The 20333-nt window shown below is 56.5% G+C and overlaps 1 protein-coding gene across 1 annotated transcript; it reads right to left on the bottom strand.

The window, feature by feature from the left end:
• Positions 1–16847: 16847 nt before the first annotated feature.
• Positions 16848–19788, bottom strand: LOC307108729 (mammaglobin-A-like). The gene is made up of 3 exons (XM_079786877.1): positions 19699–19788; positions 19123–19310; positions 16848–17024 (listed from the first exon to the last, which is right to left on the bottom strand). The coding sequence occupies exons 1-3, from the start codon at positions 19751–19753 to the stop codon at positions 16986–16988; spliced, it is 282 nt and encodes a 93-aa protein (XP_079643003.1). The 5' UTR covers positions 19754–19788; the 3' UTR covers positions 16848–16985.
• Between the last annotated feature and the right edge of the window lie 545 nt (positions 19789–20333).

Below are 20333 nucleotides of genomic sequence, written 5' to 3'. Positions count from 1 at the left end.
CCGGCCAGGCTCTCGCTACTTTCTCCCTGTTTTCTGGGAACTAAAAGCTGCTGTGAATAAAGACCAGGGCATTTTCTTGCCTCCTGTTGGCCAAACACCTGAACAGCTGTAGGCTATTCCCGGACCACTGTCCTAAGGCAAGGGGGAGAGAATACACTTCCAAGGGTAGGATAACAGAAGCATTGTCAGTTTGGGGAATAGCCTACAGCTGGTCAGGTGTCTGGCCAACAGGAGGCAATAAGATGCCCTGAGCTGTCTGGCAGCAGACAAGCCTATTCAGGTTTGGGGGAAGTGCCATTTAGCCATTGCAACAGGTAAACTACATGTGTGGCTCAGCCTTGTTGAGCCGCCCAAGTCCCATCAACCTTTGGAGGGAACTCTTGTAATTATCACATGCTGGAATGGGTTCATGGCAGCCCTTTCAGTCCTGGCTCCATCCTTAGGGGCCTGACTCCAAACATGCTTGTCCCATGAGTGTACGGATGTGAAGAGAATGAGCCATGTCACTCGGTTCTATGGGTCAGAAATGACCTGGGTCTATCACTCACAGTTATTATAGTGGGGCCAGTGGTTGAGCATCAACCTATGAACCAGGAGGTCACGGTTTTATTCTCGGTCAGGGCATGTGCCCAGGTTGCCTGCTCAATGCCCATTGGGAGGCGTGCAGGAGGCAGTGGATCAATGATTCTTTCTCATCATAAATGTCTGTATCACTCTCTCCCTGTCCCTTTCTCTCAGAAACCAATAAAAATATATGAAAATTATTTTTAAGGAGTTGTCAGCCATGGCTAAGAGTCCTTATTTGTTTCATTGGATGCGAGGACAGGGAGGCCACTGACACAGAGTTCCACAAACATCACTGACACTTGCTCATTGGCACCGAGAGTTGTACCTGTGGAGTGAGTGCCGGCAGGGTCTGACACGACGTGGCCGCCTCCGTCGTGTAACACGGAACAGGATGTGTGTGACGGGGAGGGGCCCATGGGGACCGGTGTCTCCAGAGGCTACGGGGACATCACAACCCAGAGGTGATGTCTGAGGCGCCTCCACCCCCAGGCGCCTGGGGACCAGTTAGAACCTGAGCGCGGGAGGGGCCCTGGGACCCAAGGGGCCCGCGTGGCCAGCGCATCCTGCTGAGGACCGAGAGCAGAGACCCCGAGGCCTCGGGGGACATGATCCCTGTCCCCACCCCCCTCCTGTACCCTGACTCCAATGCCCGTGTGAAGGCTTATGGAGTCACAGTGAGCCTCACTCCGATGTGCCCATTAGACAGTCAGGGAAGTGACTGGGCAGTGACAGCTGGTGGTGACTGAGAGCAATCCCAGTAAATCCAGAGCCAGCGCAGGAGCGGGCAGCCCGGAGGGGAGGCCGGCGCCCTCCTGGCCGAGTGGTCAGGTCGCCTGATGTTTGCCTTTGGGGACGAGGCATGTGTTCTGTTCTCCTGTCACTCACAGTTTCCGTTTCGTTGCAGAACTGGAATGGCTGAGGCTGACGGCCAGGCACTGTGCCCAGCATTTGTCCTGGATGAACCCACGGGTCCTCACACATCCGTGGTGCCCCCTTGTCTTACAGACGAGGACACTGAGGCAGGGAGGGTCAGCACCTGCTAGACCCCACAAGCGGGAAGCTCCAGAGCTGAGCTTGAGCCCCGGGAGTCTGGCCCTGAAGGTGGGCTCTTGCTCACACCCCCCTAAGGGAAACGGCCCCCATTTGAAAGAGAGACCCACACGCCACCCCAGAATCCTCAGCGATGTGTGACGCTGCCGGCTAGGACCCCGAGGTGGCAGGACCGAACCTGCCCCAGTCTGAGGACAGGGGTGCACTGAGCACGCTCATGTGTCCTAGGAGCAGGGCGTGTGCGCGGGGCTCTCAGGTCCCGCGTCCGTCTCTGAGCACATGGCGGCGAGGGCCCCCTCAGGGTGTGCCGGCTGCAGGGGTGTGGACGTCAGTGTGTTCTGTTGCTGCCACGGGTCCCGTCGCCAAGGGGCCACTGTGTCTGTTAGGTCTACGGCGACAGGTTTGCAGGGAGGAGGGGTGTCCCCCGGGCCGACCCTGTGTTCAGCTCCAGCATCAGCTTCCATCCTGCTCACTACGTTTCTCACGAGGCCGTCTTAGATTTCTCCGACGGCTGATTAATTATCTGCTCATTATGACCAACTTGTTGATGGCGTTTTGTGTGCTGCCCCCTGGTTCGAAGGGAAGGTTTTCAACAAGAGGAGAGCCTCTGTGTTTGCTGGTCTTTGTTCACAGCAGCTTCTAGTTCCCAGAAAACAGAGAAAGTAGCGAGAGCCTGGCGGGGCAGCTCAGTGGTTGAGCGTCCCTCTGTGCGCCTAAGGGTTGCCGGGTGGATTCCTGCTCAGGCCCCACCCAGCTGCCGCCTGAGTGCCCGTCCAGCAGGGACAGAGGGCCCGCTGGCGCTCCCCATGGCCCTGGTGGATTGAAAACAGAGAGAGTAGAGAGAGGTTCCCCCTCCCCGCCTTCCGGACACGCACAGCTTCCCAGTCAGCATCAGGCCCTGTGCCATAGGGACCCAGGGTCGCAGGTGCGGGGCCGGGTGTGAGGTGAGAGGGCGTGTGGCTCACAAGGACCTGCCCCCCTGTCCTGCCGAGTGGCCGAGCTCCTGTGCGTCCCCTCCAGCGAGGAGGACGAGCCCCTGCCGCCCCGCAGCCCCCAGCACGAGGTGGCCATCGGGAGCTTTCTGCACAGAAAAGGAGGAGGAGGCTGAGCGGTGAGGAACGAGGTGGCCGTCAGCGAGAGCCCTGGATGGAGGCAGAAACCCAGAGGCACGCAGCTGAGCTAGAACTTCGGTGCCACGCACCCCCTTTCCGTCCGCGTGTCCCCACTGCCCGACACCGGTCCCAATCCTGTCTGCGCTGCGGGGCCTCAAGTCCGCTGCCCTGTCCCCTGCTCCCCAAGGCCTTTCTCCGAGTTGTGCGGCCTCCCTGGCCCCATGGAGCAGCTGCCGCGGTCGGCACAGGCGGAGGACCGGCCTGCGGGCGCGTCTGCTGCGGGGCCCGATGCCCACAGGGGCCACCCCTGACCCGACACGTGAGCGTCCACCAGGACACGTGCGCGCTGATGGGTCTGAAATCGGGGGGGGGGGGGGGGTGGCGGCGTTGACACAGGAGCTGGAGTCGGAAGGTGGCAGTGGGAGGGCCGTCCTCCTCTCGGCACTGTTTTCTCCGGGGAAGCGGATACCGCGGACCTGGCTCCCTCCAGTGCCCGCAGCAGCCCTGGCACAGCGGGCACCGTGTGCCCTCAAGGGGCGGCCCAGCCACACTGATGGCTCCTGCACTCGGGGTCGCTTATCTCCCGCAGGGACACGTTACGACCCCCCTCTGCGCCAGGCCCTGGGTGAGGAGATGGGAACGCGGACCCGTCCGCATGGAGGGAGCTGACTCCCAGGGGCTCCCTCCCCCGAGGGGTGCGCACTGCGACCCTCCCGCCTCGGGCGGGGCTCCGGGAGCCGTGCAGGTGCCAGCAAGGCCTGGCTCTGCCCAAGGCCCCGGGCTGTGGCGCTGGAAGCCAGGCCTGTGACCTGCCCCGTCCCCTGTGGGCGGGACCGTGCGGCTCACTGGGTACAAAGAGCCCGGGGCGCCCGGGCTGCTCACCCAGCTCCTCTCGCTCCTGTTGGCTCAGCTGCGCTCCGGCCACAGGCACCATGAAGCTGGCGCTGCCTCTGCTGCTGGTCACTCTGGCCCTTTGCTGCCCCGACGGTGAGTGTCCCTTCACGCAGACACCAGCGGCCGGGAGGACCCTCTCCGGTCCGGGTGCCGTAGGTGGGGAGGGGGACGGGTCAGAGTGAAACCTTTCCCGCCCCCGGTGCACCAGCCCCCGAAGCCCAGGACTCGGGGTGTCCCGTCCCGGACTCTGGAAAGCACCGCAGGCAGGTGCGGGGTCCCGTCGGAAGCCCCTCGCCCGCCTGGGCTGATGCAGAAGCAGCAGGACGGAGTCCGCTTCCTGTGGGTCAGGGCTCGGCCCGGCAGCGCGGTGACCGGACACAAGGCGGCATCCCCAGGCCTCTCCTCCTGGTCACGGCGCCCAGGAGGGAAGGGCGATGGCGGGAAGGGGGGGCCGAGGCCGCCCTGGTCTCCCCGACGTCCCCTCAGCGTCTCTCGGGCCTGGTGGAGCTCGAGGCCGGTGGACTCCTGGGCTCAGACTCAGAATGTTCCAGAAGGAGAGGCTCCGGGGGAGGAGCAGCGCCGCCTGAGGCTCTGGGGCCAGGGTCCCCGTGGCTCTGAGACCCCGAGGCGCTCAGGGGCCGGCAGGCCCACTCCCCCCAGGGGCCCCCCCAGGACGTGCAGAGCCCGTGGGAGCGCGAGGGCCGCCGCTGCCCGTGTCCCGGTGACGGGCCCGTGGCCAGCAGTGCTGGGCCTGTCCTCCCGCCCTCGGGGCTGAGCACAGTCCTTTAGGGCTCCCTTCCGCCTGACTTTCCGAACCCCGTCCTCTCTCCCCGAGGCCTCTGACCGACCCCCCACCTCCCTGCAGGGCGGCCTCTGACCCGACCCCCCACCTCCCTGCAGGGTGACCTCTGACCCGACCCCCCACCTCCCTGCAGGGCGGCCTCTGACCCTACCCTTCACCTCCCTGCAGGGCGGCCTCTGACCTGACCCTCCACCTCCCTGCAGGGCGGCCTCTGACCTGACCCTCCACCTCCCTGCAGGCGGCTGTCTCCCAGGTGGGAGGGGCCTGGTGGGGCGCAGTCCCAGCTGCAGGCGGTTGCAGAGGCCTGAGGGTGGGGACGGAGAATACAGACCCCGAAGTGGTTCCTGCAGGTCTCAGTACAACCCACGGGGTGGAAAGTCAGCCCAGCCCCTGTGACCCTCTGGGGAGGCCTGTCCGTCAGGGCGGAGCCAAGGAGCCAGTCTTTTCTGGGCATCAGCGTCGGATGTGACCTCCAGATGTCCTTGGTTAAGCGGGAGCCCTCTCCGTCCCCATGACCTGGTCCTAGTGGAAGACTGAGCCCCAGAGCCCCCTCCTCACTCATAGCCTTCCCCCCTCCTCTCTGCCTGTATTGTCTCCCTCTGGGCCCTCTGCTAAGACCTCCCTCTACCTTCCCTGGAAGGCTGAGGCTAACAGCTCCCTCCCCCGGAGCCAGACAAGGCCAGGAGGGGCTCTATTGAGAGGCAGAGCTGAGTCTGAGATCCAGGGACAGTGACCGGGGCACAGCGGGGATCTGGGGAAGCCCTGGGTGTACGTGACAACGGGTGAGAGTGACCAGGGCGTCACCTGGGCGCCATCCTGGCTCCGCTGCGTGCTCTGCGACCTGGCGCCGTGAGGCCTGGGGGAGGTGCATTGTCACCGAGGAGCCCTTCCCGCCCTGGTTCCGGTCTGGTTCTGGGGCCACAGAGCCGCGGGAAAGCGACTTTCCTACATCGATTGTGTTTCTCTCTCTTCGGCTCCAGCTAATGCGGAAGTCTGTCCGGCCCTTGAAAATCAAGCAAGAAGCTTCTTCTTGGATGCTGTAAAGCTCTTCGAAGTCAAGATTCACAAATTCGATGCACCTGCACCCGCTCTGGAGGCCGCAATGCAAATGAAGACATGCGTGGACAATCTCCCCTTTTTGAACCGATTAGCATTGGCCCACTTTTTGGTAAGTTCCTTCTTCTTTCTGCACGAGGCTGCTGCTCAGCTCCTGGGCAGGCGGGGGGAGGGCGCTGCCCTGGGGGGCACAGGGGGGAAGGGCTCTGAGAGAGGGGCCGTGGCCATGGCTGGATGGTGACCCGACCCCCGCTGAGCCAGCCTCAGGCGGCACAGCCTCTGCAGGCCCCTCCCTGGGCTGCAGGCTCCCTGTGTCCCGAGGGCGGACAGCGGCCCAGGCGCTGATGGTGACGGCCACGCACCGCTGCCTCCCTGCCTGGGAGCGTTCTCCAGGGCGACCCTCACCCCAGGCAGGAGGCGCTGTCCCTGGGGAATGCTGTGGGGTGGGGTGCGCAGGGGGAGGCAGGGGAGGGCGGTTGCTGGCCCCGCCCCGTCAGGAGGGAGGCTGTGGGGCTCTGGCAGGTCACCCATCAGGCCAGAGGGCAGGGCCTCCCAGCTCTGTCCTCTGCAGCCTCTGCCTTGCTCGCTCGGGTGGAGCTGACTGCCTCCCTGTCTCTCTGAGGAAATCAGACATTGGGGGGAGGGGGATGGGGGACTCAGCTCCTCCATCCCTGAATTGGTTGACCTTTAAGCACGTGTCCCCACGCACAGGGCCTCAGTGTGGACACGTCAGTGTGCCACCAGGTTGCCTGTCCCCGGGGCTGCAGATCTCAGCAGGCAGATCCTCTCCTGGCCCCTCCTAACCAACCCAGCCCTTCCCTTCCCCCAACCCCCCACTCCCCGCGTCCACTCTGGAGTGAAAAGTCCCGTCCTAGGACCTGGGACTCAGAGAAAGCACATCCCGGGGTGTTGGCCCCCTTTGTCCCCCTCCCGGCTCCATCAGAAACCCGAGGCCGCTCCTGGGCCCCTCGGGCTCTGTGTCCGGCCGTGGCCAGGGCTCTTGGTGGCGTGTCTGTGGCTGTGCCGGCACCGGGACCACTGAACTCCCCACCCGCTCCCTGGCCACCCGCTGCCCCGTGTGCCTTCGCTGGTTGCAATGTCTCCGCGTCTTGGTTGTGAACACACTCTGCCCGCGGCCTCTCCAGGGGCAGCCTGACTGACAGCCTGTCTCTCTTGGTCTATTTCAGAAAGCTCTCGTGGCCAAGTGCAAGAACACCTTACCTATGAGCGCCCCTGTCTCCCAATGATGCGCTGACCTTCCCTGGAAAATTCAGAGGTTTCAACGTCTTGCTTCAATAAATCACTTGCCCTGCACGTCTCTGCCTGTCTTGTTTTATCCCGGTCTCTGGCTGTGGAGTGGGGGGGGGAGGGGGAGAGGGCATCATGAGGGGCCGTGGGTGGTGACAACAGTGCATCCCGCTGACCCGATGGGCAGTGGCCGTGGGCCTGGCGGCAGGGATCACAGAGGGAACGGGGGCTCCGGGCCCGGCCCGGGTCCCTGCACAGGCCTCCCAGGCCCGGGCCCCGCATGAGCCACGCAGCCTCCGGACCTCCGTCCCCGAGGCACCCTCGCAGCCACCGGACGCCTGAGCGCTCTGGCCTCGTGCCCAGCGGCTGCTCCAGGACCCCCTGTGGCTCAGGGCCTGCTCCCCAGGGGCCAGGACAGGAGGCCGCGGTCTGTCTGCCCAGACCCGGTGCGGGGCCTGCTGGCTGCGAGTCCAGGGGCAGCTCTTCCTGGCGGCTTCCCGCTGGCGGCAGATGGCAGGCCGGGTCCGGCTCTGGGGCTGCAGGGCCCCGTGGAGCTGCCATTGCGCCTCCTTCCTGTGAACCCCCTGCCCCTCCCCTACGTGGGGGACGGCAGACAGCGGACCCAGGACACCCAGGGTGGTCGCCCACACTCAGCACCTGCCCGTGGATGGCAGCTGCCAAGTCCCCACAGGAAAGAAAGGACGCCCAGGGCTCAGGGTGGGGAATTTTGGGGTCTCAGACCCCACTGCAGCTCCTCTGAGCCTGACACAGAGAGTCACCCCGTGCCCCCTCCACGGCCCCCTCCCTCGCACGGCCTGTCCTTCCATCTGCACAGCCATCATCACCGGCCTGCCCGCGTCCTTCCCGCTTGTGCCCAAGGCTCCTACCCGGCCCCCTGGACGGAGCTGCCTTCCCTGCCATGCGCCTGCGCACCCACACCACAGCGACCTCCACAGGAAGGGGTCGGCCCTTCTGCACCTGAGAGCCTAGGCCCTGGCCCCCCTGTTTCCAGGACGAGGACTTACTGTGAGTCCTCAGCTCCTCCCCGATGAGGGCACATGATGCCCCCAGGACGGCGGGCCCAGCCATGGGTACCTCCTGCTCCCAACGCCCCGCGCTCCACAGCGAGTGCGCAGGTGTCACTGCGGGACACGCTCACTCAGCTGCCTCTCTTCTGACGCCCAGGACGCGCTCAGTCTCCGCCTGCGCTTGGAGGACGCAGGATTCTTGAGCTCTTGCCACAGCCTGAGAGACACAGGCTGGAGTCCCGCCGGGAGGGCCAGGCCCCCGCTGGCGCTGCACACAGGGCCTGGCACGACCGTCCCTGCACCCTCCCCCCTGTCCCTGCTTTGCCCGGGTCTTGCCCCGCCATCATTGTCTATAGGCCACTCACGTTGGTCACCCCCCCACACCTGGTCATGTCGGGGTCCCTCTGCCTCCACTTTGCTCCCTGCACAGGACAGGTGACCACACACACACAAATAGACACACACAAACAGACATGCACATAGAACATGCACAGACAGACAGACATGCATTCAGGCACTCATGGACACAGGCAGACATGAACATAGCCCGACAGGCACACAGGAAGGCATATACATAATGACAGACATGCACACACAGGCATAGTGAGCCGTCTGTTCTCTCTGTGTCTTTCTTTTTTTTTTTTTAATATATTTTATTGACTTTTTACAGAGAGGAAGGGAGAGGGATAGAGAGCCATCAACATGAAAGAGAGAGAAACATTGATCAGCTGCCTCCTGCACACCCACTACTGGTGATGTGCCCGCAACCAAGGTATATGCCCTTGACCGGAATGGACCCCGGGACCCTTGAGTCCGCAGGCCGATGCTCTATCCACTGAGCCAAACTGGTCAGGGTCTCTCTGTGTCTGTCTGTGACGTACTATTCGCATTGCAGGGTGGTTGTAAGAACATAGTGAGTACATTCATGACATGAAAGAACAAATGGTATCACCATTTGATGGTGCCACCATCGTTTCTGATGTATCGACGGTGCCGGAGCCTGCCGGCATCAGTCGAACAGTACCTGCAAGGGGGGTGAGGATGAGAAATGACAGACAGAGAACAGGATGGGATCGGGAGGATGGAAGCACTTCCCACTTGCCATCCTGAGTTTATTTTTCTCCACACTTTTATACAGGGTCAGTTACATTCCATACATTACATCATTCCTATAATGTGGTAAGTGTGATTATACCCCTATGTTTAAGGTTTCCTACTGACCTTTACGCAAAGCTCCTTATCTTGTCTAAGATCCCAACGGCTATACCTATGAACACACCTCTGATGCCACCTAAGTTCCTTACCATCATATAGACTAGCCATGCTTCTTGCTGAAGGGTAATTACGCTTATACATTAACTGTGCTTCAAGGTTAACTAAGCTTTAGGGGGCTGAATGTGTGATTACTAACTATTGTGCTTAGGGGTCTCTAAGCCTAAGAGGGGGGCAGGATGTATGACTAACCTTGGGCACAGGCAGGCCACTTTGTGAAACCTGCCCTCTCAGGACTTTGTCAACTGAGGTTGCTCCCGACAACTCCCCCCTTCTAAAAAATTAAACAGGTTGGGCTTTTAATTTTAGTTCATGTAGCCCGGTGTGCAGTTCAAGAATGCCTTTACCTACTCTACGCATTAAGATAGGAAATAAGCAAAACAGTATCAGAACTAAACCTCCTAATCCACAAATTCCTAAAGCTAATTGCTGAAAATCTCCTACAGAGGGAACAGTCTTAAGAAATTGATCAAGAAAATTTTGAGCGGTGTCACTGGCATCAAAACGCAAGGGTCCCGCTTCTTGTAAAACTTGAATCTCTTTATGCAAAGCTAATAAGTCTAAAGAATCATTCGCACTATGCCATATGCCCTCTAAGTGGTTCTTCACTCTATTCCAGGTATGCACACTCTCATTATATTTCTTAGATGTAACACAGATCCAACTATATTCTGCGTGACACTCCAATCTAGATCTTATTTGGAGACTCTGTACCTTTTCTCCTAGGTACAGTACCATGTCATGTAAAGCATTCAGTTTCTCCTCCATTTTCCTATCAATATTTTCCTGAGTACCCAATGCCTGGGAAATATTTTCAGACAAGTTATTAACAAAATGCGCTGTTTGCACTTGCTGAGTTAACGCCACCGCTGCTGCAGTAGCAGAGGCAATCAATGTGATGAGGGCTGTGATACCTGCTATCAGCAAGCCAATGAATCTCCTTGGCCTGGATAGTGCCCCTGTGATCTCATGCCAAACCTGTAACCCCTTGTCTGAATACCAGGGGCCAGTAAGATTGACAGGCACCGTTATAAAGGATGGCTGGTGTACCACAGCAACTGGTTTCCCATTTTCTAAATTCTTGACACAGTTGGTCAAATTGCATTGGACACACTGTAACTGGTATCTATTTCCAGAAAATGTGATATTAATCCTTCCTACTCATAGAGCATAAGGATCAGGCACACAGGCAATGACAGGTCTTTCTTCAGGCAGATTAGTATAAAGTAATGACTCTGGTCCAAGGCGAGAGGTGTCCTCATTATCTTTCTGAACCAGAGGAGTATCCATACTTGCTCCTAACTTCCATAACCCATATTGGAATTTCCCATTACTTAATCCCCATATTCCCTTATACATTCCCAGTTCTAAGGAGTCTGTCCTATTAGGTTGAGACCAGTCATAAATGGAGAAATTAGTTCCTGGGAGTACGTACTGTACTGCCTGAGTACCATGACAGCTTTTCCATGGCACAGCGTACTTGGCAGTCAGGGATTCTTTTTCACAAGGGGGCAAGTCCTGGGGTGGAGTGATGTTGGTTACCTTTCCCTTCTTTCCACTCAGCCCTTTAAGAAACACCATCCAACCGGGAGATGCCATTGCTACAGAGTCCATATGTAGACATCCCGTTACATCACCCTCTAATGACAAACAAATAGGCATTCCATTCCCTTGTCCAAAATAGTTAAAACCCACATGTAGTTCTGGTCGTATATGTCCATTAGAAGGCATCCCCAGGGTGTGAGTGTCATTCACGTATACCGGAACTGACGGTCCGTCCCATTCAGCTGGATGAAGTAAAGGAGGGTCAGGAACGTAGGCCCAGTGGATGTCTCCTCGGACGCTCGGTGCTTGGCAGCTTAGGATAGCCATCATCGCCAGGAACATTGAGACTCCTGTCTTTGGAGGAGAAGTCTGTATCAGCATCTGTTCCGCTTCAACCGCCAACTTCTTCATCTGTCCCCAGGTGGGCACCGCCGCTGTCCGCGTCGTCTGAGCCAGGTTGTAGGGTGGCTCTTGGAGAGTCAGTTGTTTCTCCTTTGACCAGCTCGCCCATCTCCTGCGAAGCGCACAAGCCTCTCCGGAAGCCACCTCGCACTTTCGGCATCCTGGGGGAAAACACAAACATGCCCTCGTCCCCAAAGGAGCACGGGGTCTGGTCCATGCCATTGTCCAGTTAAAGGGTCCTTCCACCTGACCTGAGCATAGGTGGATGCAGTTCCTGTATTCCAGAAACGCTGTGCAGCTGACCGCCCATGCACATCCAAAATTTAAAAATTAAGAATAAATAGAGTATGATGTAATAAGTTCTGTGGTGTCAGGGGATATAACTCCCCCCTTTTTATTTTTTGTAATTGTAGCTTTAGAGTGCTATGAGCTCTTTCTACTATCCCCTGTCCTTGGGGATTATATGGAATTCCTGTTTTATGGGTAATACCCAGCTTCTGGCAAAACTGTTGAAAACTTTTTCCAGTATAGCCTGTGCCATTGTCGGTTTTAATACATTTGGGCTGTCCCATAACTGCAAAACACTTTAAACAGTGGGCTATACAGTGCTTACTTGCTTCACCAGTCTGAGCTGTGGCCATAATAAAGCCAGAAAAAGTATCCACCGTGACATGTACATACTTTACCTGCCCAAAACTGGAGAGATGAGTCACATCCATTTGCCACAAATGATTAGCTTTTAGTCCCCTTGGGTTAACCCCATAATGAGGCACCGATTGAGTAGTAGGACAATTTGTACATTGTTTTACTATTTGTCTGGCAGCTTCCCTGGTAATTTTAAATTGCTGCCTGAGACTATTACTATTTTGATGATGCAGCGCGTGAGATTGCTCAGCCAATTGTTCCTGGGTATATAATATTATTCTAGTCGCAATGTCTACCTGTTCATTCCCTTTTGATAACGGTCCAGGCAGTCCAGTATGAGCTCTGAGATGGCCAAAGAAACATGGCTGGATGCGCTGCTGTAGGGCGCGCTGTATGTCTCTAAACATACTTTGTACTATGGAATTAGTTGTCCCAATAAAGGGAACAGTTTCAATTACTTCCATTGCTCTTACTACATACTGACTGTCTGAATACAGGTTAAATGCTTGATTTGGAACACGTTGTAACACTGCTAAGATGGCACACAGTTCTACTACCTGCGCAGATGTATAGGTAGTTTGAAAAGTTGTTACTTCACCCTGAATACTGTAGGCTGCATTACCATTAGATGAACCATCAGTAAAAATCAACAAAGCCTCTGTAATAGGTTCTTTTTGTACTATTTTAGGAAATACAAAAGCATGCTGGCTTGCAAACTGCAAAAGTTTATTGTGAGGGTAATGATTATCTGTTTGACCAGGGTAATTAGCCAGAGCCGCTCCCCAGTTGTCACTATGTTGTAACAACCAATCTACTTGCTGTTTGGAGTAAGGAAGACAGATATAAGGCGGCTCTCGTCCAATTAATTTGCAAGCTTCAGTCCTTACCATGTGGATAAGAGTAGCTACTTGATCATAATAAGGTGTAAGTACTTTTGCAGGCGATACAGGCAGGTGAATCCACAATAAAGGACCTTCCTGCCATAATACTGCCGTGGGGGTGTGTTGAGTAGCAAGAATGTAAGCTCCCCATGGCTGAGAATAGTCTAAATATGAAACCTGCTGTTGACCAATAGCTGTTTCTACTATCTGTAAAGCCTGTCTGGCTTCTTCTGATAGCCCTCTGCGAGAGTTAGGATTAGAATCTCCCTTGAGGACTTCAAAAAGAGGCTTAAGCTGTCCTGTGGTGATTTTAAGATAAGGTCTTAGCCAATTAATGTCTCCTAGCAGTTTCTGAAAATCATTAAGTGTTTTTAACCCATCCTTTCTTAGCTGTATTTTCTGAGGGGTAATACAATTCTGATGTAAAGTATATCCCAAGTAAGAGAAAGGAGACTGTCTCTGTACTTTCTCAGGGGCAATGACCAGTCCCTTTTCTTCAAGCCCTTTTTGTAGTTGAGCATACGCAGCTAGCAATATGCCTTCATTCTGATAAGCTAACAGAATATCATCCATATAATCTTACCTTATAATATCTTACCTTATAATAGACAAATATGCAAATTGACTGCACCTTCGCTACGCCCAAGCCACGCCCACCAACCACGCCACGCCCACCAGGAAACCGTTGCAGGGACACTGGGTGCGGCCCAGCCCAAGGCCGGGAAAGCCTCGGGCGGCAGGAAACCCCTCGGGGTCGGCTCCTATGATCCTTAGCAGGGATGTTGGGTGCGACCGAGCCCAAGGCCACCGCCGGGGGCCAAGCCCTGACCCTGAAAGAAGGGAGAAGGCGGTGGCCACAGCCAAGGCCTGGGTCCCCGGTGCCGGCAGAAAACTGGTGCAGGCAGCCAGGTGAATGAAGGTCTATTGCACGAATCTTCGTGCAAACGGGCTACTAGTGTATAATATAAACTTGAGGAAATTTCTTTCTAGTACTAATAAGAGCTTGAGCAACAAACTTTTGACATAACATGGGACTATTGTTCATCCCTTGGGGGAGAACTAGCCAATGATATCTCCTCATAGGTTCCTGAAAATCAGTGGATGGTATACTAAAAGCAAATCTTTTACAGTCTTGAGGTGCTAGGGGAATAGTATAAAAACAGTCCTTCAGATCAAGAATTATTTTGTAAGTACCTGCTGGAATGGCAGAAGGAGAGGGAAGTCCTGGTTGTAAGGCTCCCACGCGTGATGAGCGGGAAAGGACAGGGAGGGCTGCCCTGACGCCTGGTTAGTCATCTCGTCCTGGCGGCGCTTGAAGAGCCGTGGACCCTACACCCTTTAGCGTGTGCCCGTGGCCGTGTCTTAGACAGACCTGCCTCCTCGGCAGCAGGTGCAGCCACGCTTTCCACTCCACATCCCCTCACTGACCAGCTGCCCGGGCCCTGGCCGTGTGGCTCCCTCGGTTGGAGCCCCGTCCTCTCCGTCTCCAGATGCCAAGGGAACTTCAGAGCTGAGTCCAGGCCGCGCGGAAGGACAATCACCTGGTATCTGGGTCGTTTGCAAACCTTTTGCAGGTGAGGACGGGGTTCCCATGCCTGCTCTTCTCTCCTAGACTTTCTCGAAGGACGTTTGCATCATGGAAGCCCAGAGGGAGCCCACTACCACGCTCCTGCCCAAGCAGAGTTTACCCAGCATGCACTGCTGCTCAGCAGACGAAGCTGCCCACAGCCCAGATGGAGCCAGGAAGCCGCTGAGCCTTAGGCGACCTATCCGTGAACAGTATGTGTTTCCCATGTAGGTCTTCCTGAATTCCTCTCAGCAATATTTTATACGTTTTACTCTACAGGTCTTTTGTGTCTTTTATTCAGTTTACTAGAGGCCTGGGGCATGAAAATTCATGCACTGGAGGGGGTGGTCTCTCAGCCGGGCCTGCCCCCTCTCACTGTATGGGAGCCCTCATGTATTGGTTTCCCTCGTGTGGGCGCCATATACTGGGGTTCTTTGCCCAGCCTTACGAAGGGTTCAGCATTGCGGAGAAAGGGGCTGATGTGTAGATTCAAGGAGGAGTCCAAAGACGAACGATAATTTTGAAAGGCATTGGGGGGTCAGAGGAGCTACAGCTGAAGGAGCTAGAAGACTACTTCCTTGTCTAGGACCCCATGCTATTTATTTGACACAATTTGTCCTAAGGCAAGGTGGAGATATACACTTCAAAGGGTAAGGTTTTAAGGGGTATACAGAAGCATTGTCAGTTTGGGGAATAGCCTACAGCTGTGCAGGTGTTTGACCAACTGGAGGCAATAAAATGCCCTGAGCTGCCTGGCAGGAGACAATCCTATTCAGGTTTGGGGGAGGTGCCGTTTAGCCGTTCCAACAGGTAAACTACATATGTGGCTCACCCTTGTTCAGCCGCCCAAGCTTCACCAACCTTTGGGTGAAACTCGTGTAATTATTACATGCTGGAATTGGTTCCCGGCACCCTCAGGGTCGGGAGGCAACCCGGCGATCAGGGCAAGGCGATGCCCCCATCACACCTCTGCTGCTGCCACTGCCGGCAGCACAAGCATTGGCTGGCCCTTGTTAGGTGAGCCTCAGGCGGGCCTGGGCAGATGGGCAGACAACATCCGAGGCTTGCCTGCACCTCGGGCCGGCCCTGGGTGGCTGGGGGCTGAGGCGACTGGGCGCTACCATCTTTGAGTGCATGGCAGTCAATTAGCATATTCTCTCCTTATTGGCTGTGGGCACCGCCAGCTTTGTCAGGGCGTGGCAGTCAATTAGAATATTCCCTCTTTAGTAGATAGGATTCCTAAGATTTTTGATAATATTAGACATTATTGTAAATTGTACTTTCTGATTGTTCAAGAATATAGTAATAAAATTAATTTTTGTATATTTATCTTATATCCTGCAACCATGCTAAACTCGCTTAACCCTTTGGTAGGCACTCTGAGATTTTCTACAAGTCATCTCTGAAAATAGTTTTACACTTTATCTTAGCCAAAGTAGTGGTTTTACCTCCATCATTTTTGGCATTGGTCATTTCTTTCTCTTCATCCTGTTCAGTCTAGACAGGTGTATGGATTGTTTTTGAGCTTCTCAAAGAACCCGCTTTTGGTTTAAATATTTTCTATAACTTTTTCCCAATGTCATTGATTTCTGCTCCACCTTTGTTATTTCCCTCCTTCTGCTTATACTTTTACTAGAGGCCTGGTCACGAATTCACGCCTGGCTGGGGTTCTGCCGGGAGAAGAGGACCTGAGAGGTTGGGGGGCAACCCCGCCCCCAATAGGGGTATGGATGGCCGATCCGTGGCTGGTCTGGCAGGGAGGGGCAGGGAAGGGCCCCCACAGACACTGACTCTGCTGGCACCTTGACCTTGGAGTTCCCAGTCTCAATAAATGTTTGCTTAAGCCTCCTGGTCTATGTACCTCCTTAAGCAGCCTGAGCGGACTAGGACTTGTATGTACGCTCTGTATCCACTCAGAACTCTGTGCTTATCATGTCTCGATGTGTAAAAATATAGAGTTTTCATCTGAGGTACCATTTCCTTTCAACTCAGCAACGTTCAGAACGCAGGGCCTTCAGCGGCTCCACCACCATGTCCACGCCAACGGCAAAGGGACAGACGCCTCTCCCAACGGCCGGGTCCAGCAGGAGCAAAGGCAACTTCCCAAAGGCCTCAGAGCCCAAGACTGCATGGCCCACGAGTTCTCACTAAAGAAATGTGTGTGTGCACGCGCATGTGTGCATGTGTGCGTGTGTGCGCTTGTGTCTGTGAGTGTGTGTGTCTGTGAGTGTGTGTGTTTGTGTGTGTGTGCATGTGTGCATGTGTGTGTGTGTGCGTGTGTGTGAGTGTGTGTGTTGGGTAAGCTATAAGCTGTGGGTTGGGGAAAGGGTCCTTTGCCTGGGCCTAGTGGTGTATGGGGCCGGGGTGTTCTGGAGAAGTGGGAGGGCATTAAAGCCAGGATGCAGCCCCGCTTTGCCAGAGTCCCTCTCTCACTGCTCTGTTCCCTCCCCGCCCCTCGGTCAGGAACAGAGAGCAGACAGAGGGAGCCCGGCCCTGGGGGAGGGTGCAGTGTGGACATGAGCACATGGGGCTTCCTGGAGCCTGAGCGCCTGAGGTCGGCCAAGAAGGTCCCAAGAGGTGGGGGGAGGGCACTTTCCCAGGGACAGGGTCCTGTTGGGCTCAGGATGGTCAGGGGCAGGGTGCCCTGCAGATCCCCGCGTCTCAGCCACGGGTTCTGAACTGAGCGCCCGTGTCCCAGCGTGTGCGCAGCGCAGTGTGCGGGAGTCTCCGCGGGCCCCGTTTGGTCAGTCACCCAAGAGAGCGCTGGTGTGCAGGCGCTTTATTGAAATGAATGTGGGGAGGTTTCAACCATGTCTTGCGGTTTCAGGATCTAAAGGCCCAGAGGGGCGCTAAGCTGTGGTCTGCCGGGGAGAGTCCTGGCTGGCCGGTCTGTCGTCGGAGGAAAGGCCGTGTGGGTCAGTAGGAGGCACACTGCTCGCTGTTGTATATGGCGTCCTGGAAAACAGACAGAGTTATCCCTCCCACTCTCCCACCAAGGCCCCTGAGCACAGACGTGGCCTCTCCTCGTCCTCCCGCCACGGAGAGGAGCGGGCGCGGGCGTTCAGCCGGGGTCTCCCCTTGTTCTGGGGCTCAGGAGGCCCTGCCTTAGGTCGAGGCCGCGCTGCTTCCAGACCCGTCCCCCCGGGCGCTGGGCGCTGGTCCCTGCGTGTGTCCTCCGCTGGGGACGAGGCCTCCGTGCCCAGGCTGTGCTGCCCCCGCTCCGTGTCTCAGCCCCAACACGCGCCCATGAGCAGCTGGGGGGCTGCGGGCCTGCACCCGGATGCCGGCCACGTGCCTGTGGCCACAGAGCTGAGGACACGCGCACCCGAGGGGCTCGTCTGACCTCCGTTTGCAAAGAGAAGGCCGCCATCCGCCATGGAGGGCTCCTGAGGCTTTCAGGTGGAACCACGGTGAGCGCCTGTCCCAGAAGCGGGACCCTCCCTCCCCAACGTACAGCTTCGTCCCGTGACGGTCCCCACCTCCAGGGCCTCTCCTCTCGCCCAAGTGCAGCGCCAGGCGCTGAGCGCCCCCTCCATCCTCCCCCCTTCCCGGAGGCCACGCTCTGCCTGTGTCTCAGAGACCAGCCCGCACACATCCCAGCAGGTGCCTCCCCCACGCGCTTGGCTTCCTCCTCGTTCCTGCAGGTCCCCCAGCTCGTCAGCAGCCCGGCGTCAGGAAGCGCCCCGTCACGCAGCGCGGATGTCTTTGCCGTGGCCAGACCTCCCACTGCTGCCCGGACTGCTTCCGGGGGCTATTAGGGTGGGGACTGACCGCCAGGAAGGACTGAGCCCTCTCTGCTCTAATCAGAAAGACGGGCTCACCGTTTACACTGACTCTTGTTTCAACAACCCGCCCCCCCTGGCGGTTCCCAGCCGAGGTTTCCCCTGTCACTCACGGGGATGCCACAGGCCCAGGCCGGCCGGCCACGTGCACTGGCCGACGTGGGTGCCCCAAGGGCCGGGCACCGCGTTCCTGAGAGTGGGCTCTCCTGACCGGTGACTCTGCTCTCTTGTGAAGACTCTTTTTACAAAAATGTATTTTTATTGGTTTCAGAGAGGAAGGGAAAGGGAGAAAGAGATTGAAACATCAATGATGAGAGAGAATCATTGATTGGCTGCCTCCTGCATTCCCCTACTGGGGATCGAGCCTGCAACCCAAACTTGTGTCCTTGACCCGAATCAAACCCGGGACCCCTCAGTCCCCAGGTTGAAGCTCTATGCCCTGAGCCAAACCGCCCAGGCAGTGGTGGGCAGACTCCTTAGTCAGCAGAGCCAAATAACAACAGGACAACGATGGAAATCTCTTTGGAGAGCCAAAGTTTTTAAACTTAAACTTCTTCTAACGCTACTTCTTCAAAATAGACTCGCCCAGGCCGTGGTATTTTGTGGAAGAGCCACACTCAAGGGGCCAAAGAGCCCCATGTGGCTCGCGAGCCGCAGTTTGCCGACCAAGGCCTAGGGCTTTAGAAAATGCTTTGAAATGCTTTCCTACGTGTGTTTCTCACTCTGAAACGTGAGGGTCGTCTGGAGAATCAGAGGTTTGGGGCCTGAGGGGTAGGAAGCCTCTGCCCACACGCTCTCCTCCCTCGTGGCCTCTCTCACAGAGAGACTCCTCCACGTGGGCAGGCCCAGCAGCCCCGCGCCTCGGACGGCTTCCTGGATGTGAAACTTTTCACACTCCCAACAACCACATTCCCTGAGATGACATGAAGCGTGATCAGCACTTGCTTTCAAGACATCAGTGCCACCCTAGCTGGATGGGCTCAGTGCAGGGAGCACTGGCCTGAAGGGTCCTGGGTTTGATTCCGGTCAAGGGCACATGACTGGGTTGTGGGCTCGATCCCCAGCAGTTGACATGCAGCAGGCAGCCGATCCATGATTCTCTCTCATCACTGATGTTTCTATCTCTCTCTCACTCCCTCTCCCTTCCTCTCTGAAATCAATAAAAATACATTTAAAAATAAATAATTAAGAAAAAAGTAGTTAGTAGCGAACTGAGAGCCCGCTGGTCGCTGGCCAGAGCGGCCAGAGCGGGAAGCAGGGGCCGCCATTACAATCATCACGAAGATGTTGCTCAGGGTTTCGTTGCTCTGGTCGAGAAAGCACTGCTTAAACTTCCTGAGGGCGCTCTCAGTCCTTGCACCCGGGATGAACTCCTGAAGGTCTTCGATGTATTGAGACTTGGACTCTGCAGGATCAATGCTCTTACCGATCACATACTCAACCATTTTGCAGCCAGAACCTGGGAAGAAAACACACAAAAGCGGGCTCAGACCCAAAGGCACCAAGTCCTTGCTGGGCGTAACCATGACGATGGCCATCTTCTTACCGCCCATGAGAGACAGACATTCAGAGAGCTTATGGGCAATGGTCGGAGTCCTCCATTCTGGGAGAGCAAACTCGGGGTCTAGGATGTTCTCTGAGCCCCACGATATCTGCCTCCTTGTCCCGCCTCCCGCACCCAATGCCCCCAGCTCCCTGGATTCCACAGCCCAGAGAGCCAAACACGATGGAGCCAGGAAGATAGCAGAGGAATGAGGCGCTCTGGCTTGGGGCTTGGGGAGCAGGAGGTCTGCCCCAGGGGCCCTGACACCACCTCCCCCCCGAAAGCCTGACGCTGCCACACTCACCGGCATAGCAGTAAAGGGGGAGGGCGGTCAGCATGAGCACCACCGCCAGCTTCATGGCTCAGGCAGCTGCTGCGGGCTGGTCACTCGGACGTGGCCGGGAAGAAGGACTCACTTAGGAGATGAGAGCCCAGACTCCTCCTTTTATTCTCCTGGCGGCCACTTAGCCCCTCCCACAGATGATGGGATGAGTCATGGGGTGAACCTGGCGTTGGGCCCAGAAAGGACAGCGAGAATCATCTGGAACCCAGCCCGCCCGTGGTCTGTTTGTAGAAACCAAGGAATCAGAGCCTTAAAAACCCTCATAGATTTCATAACGGCAATCATGGAAACAAAATTAGATAAAATTAATGCTGAAGTGCTTGCTAAATAAAGTAAGTTACAGCATTGTGAGTCTGTGTTCTCATTCTTGTTTTATTAATATTTGGTCCTCACTTATCTCTTCCTCCTCCTCCAGCTCTTCCTCCCCCTCCACGTGTCTCCTCCCCTCCCCTTCTCCTTCTAGCCTCCTTACTCCTCTCTGTTTCCTTCTGCTTCTTCTCTAAGGTACGGACATCTTCACATTCCCTGCCTGTGCCTCCTGCCTCACCAATCACCTGGGCTGGGTGCAATACCACCCAGCACCTGTGGAGGGCAGA

This window comes from Cnephaeus nilssonii, assembly GCF_951640355.1.
Source record: "Cnephaeus nilssonii genome assembly, chromosome: 13".
Classification (NCBI taxonomy): domain Eukaryota; kingdom Metazoa; phylum Chordata; class Mammalia; order Chiroptera; family Vespertilionidae; genus Cnephaeus; species Cnephaeus nilssonii.
Note: the sequence above shows the minus strand (reverse complement) of the source record. Positions and strands in the feature narration are given on the sequence as shown.

Bases quoted from the DNA above. Each gene is read 5' to 3' on its own strand.
- LOC307108729 (XM_079786877.1), bottom strand. From the start codon at position 19,753: ATGAAGCTGGCGGTGGTGCTCATGCTGACCGCCCTCCCCCTTTACTGC. The intron at 19,311-19,698 runs GTGAGTGTGGCA...TTTTCTTCCCAG, and splicing joins CCCCCTTTACTGCTATGCCG to GTTCTGGCTGCAAAATGGTT. The intron at 17,025-19,122 runs GTAATGGCGGCC...TCTGTTTTCCAG, and splicing joins GCAACATCTTCGTGATGATT to GACGCCATATACAACAGCGA.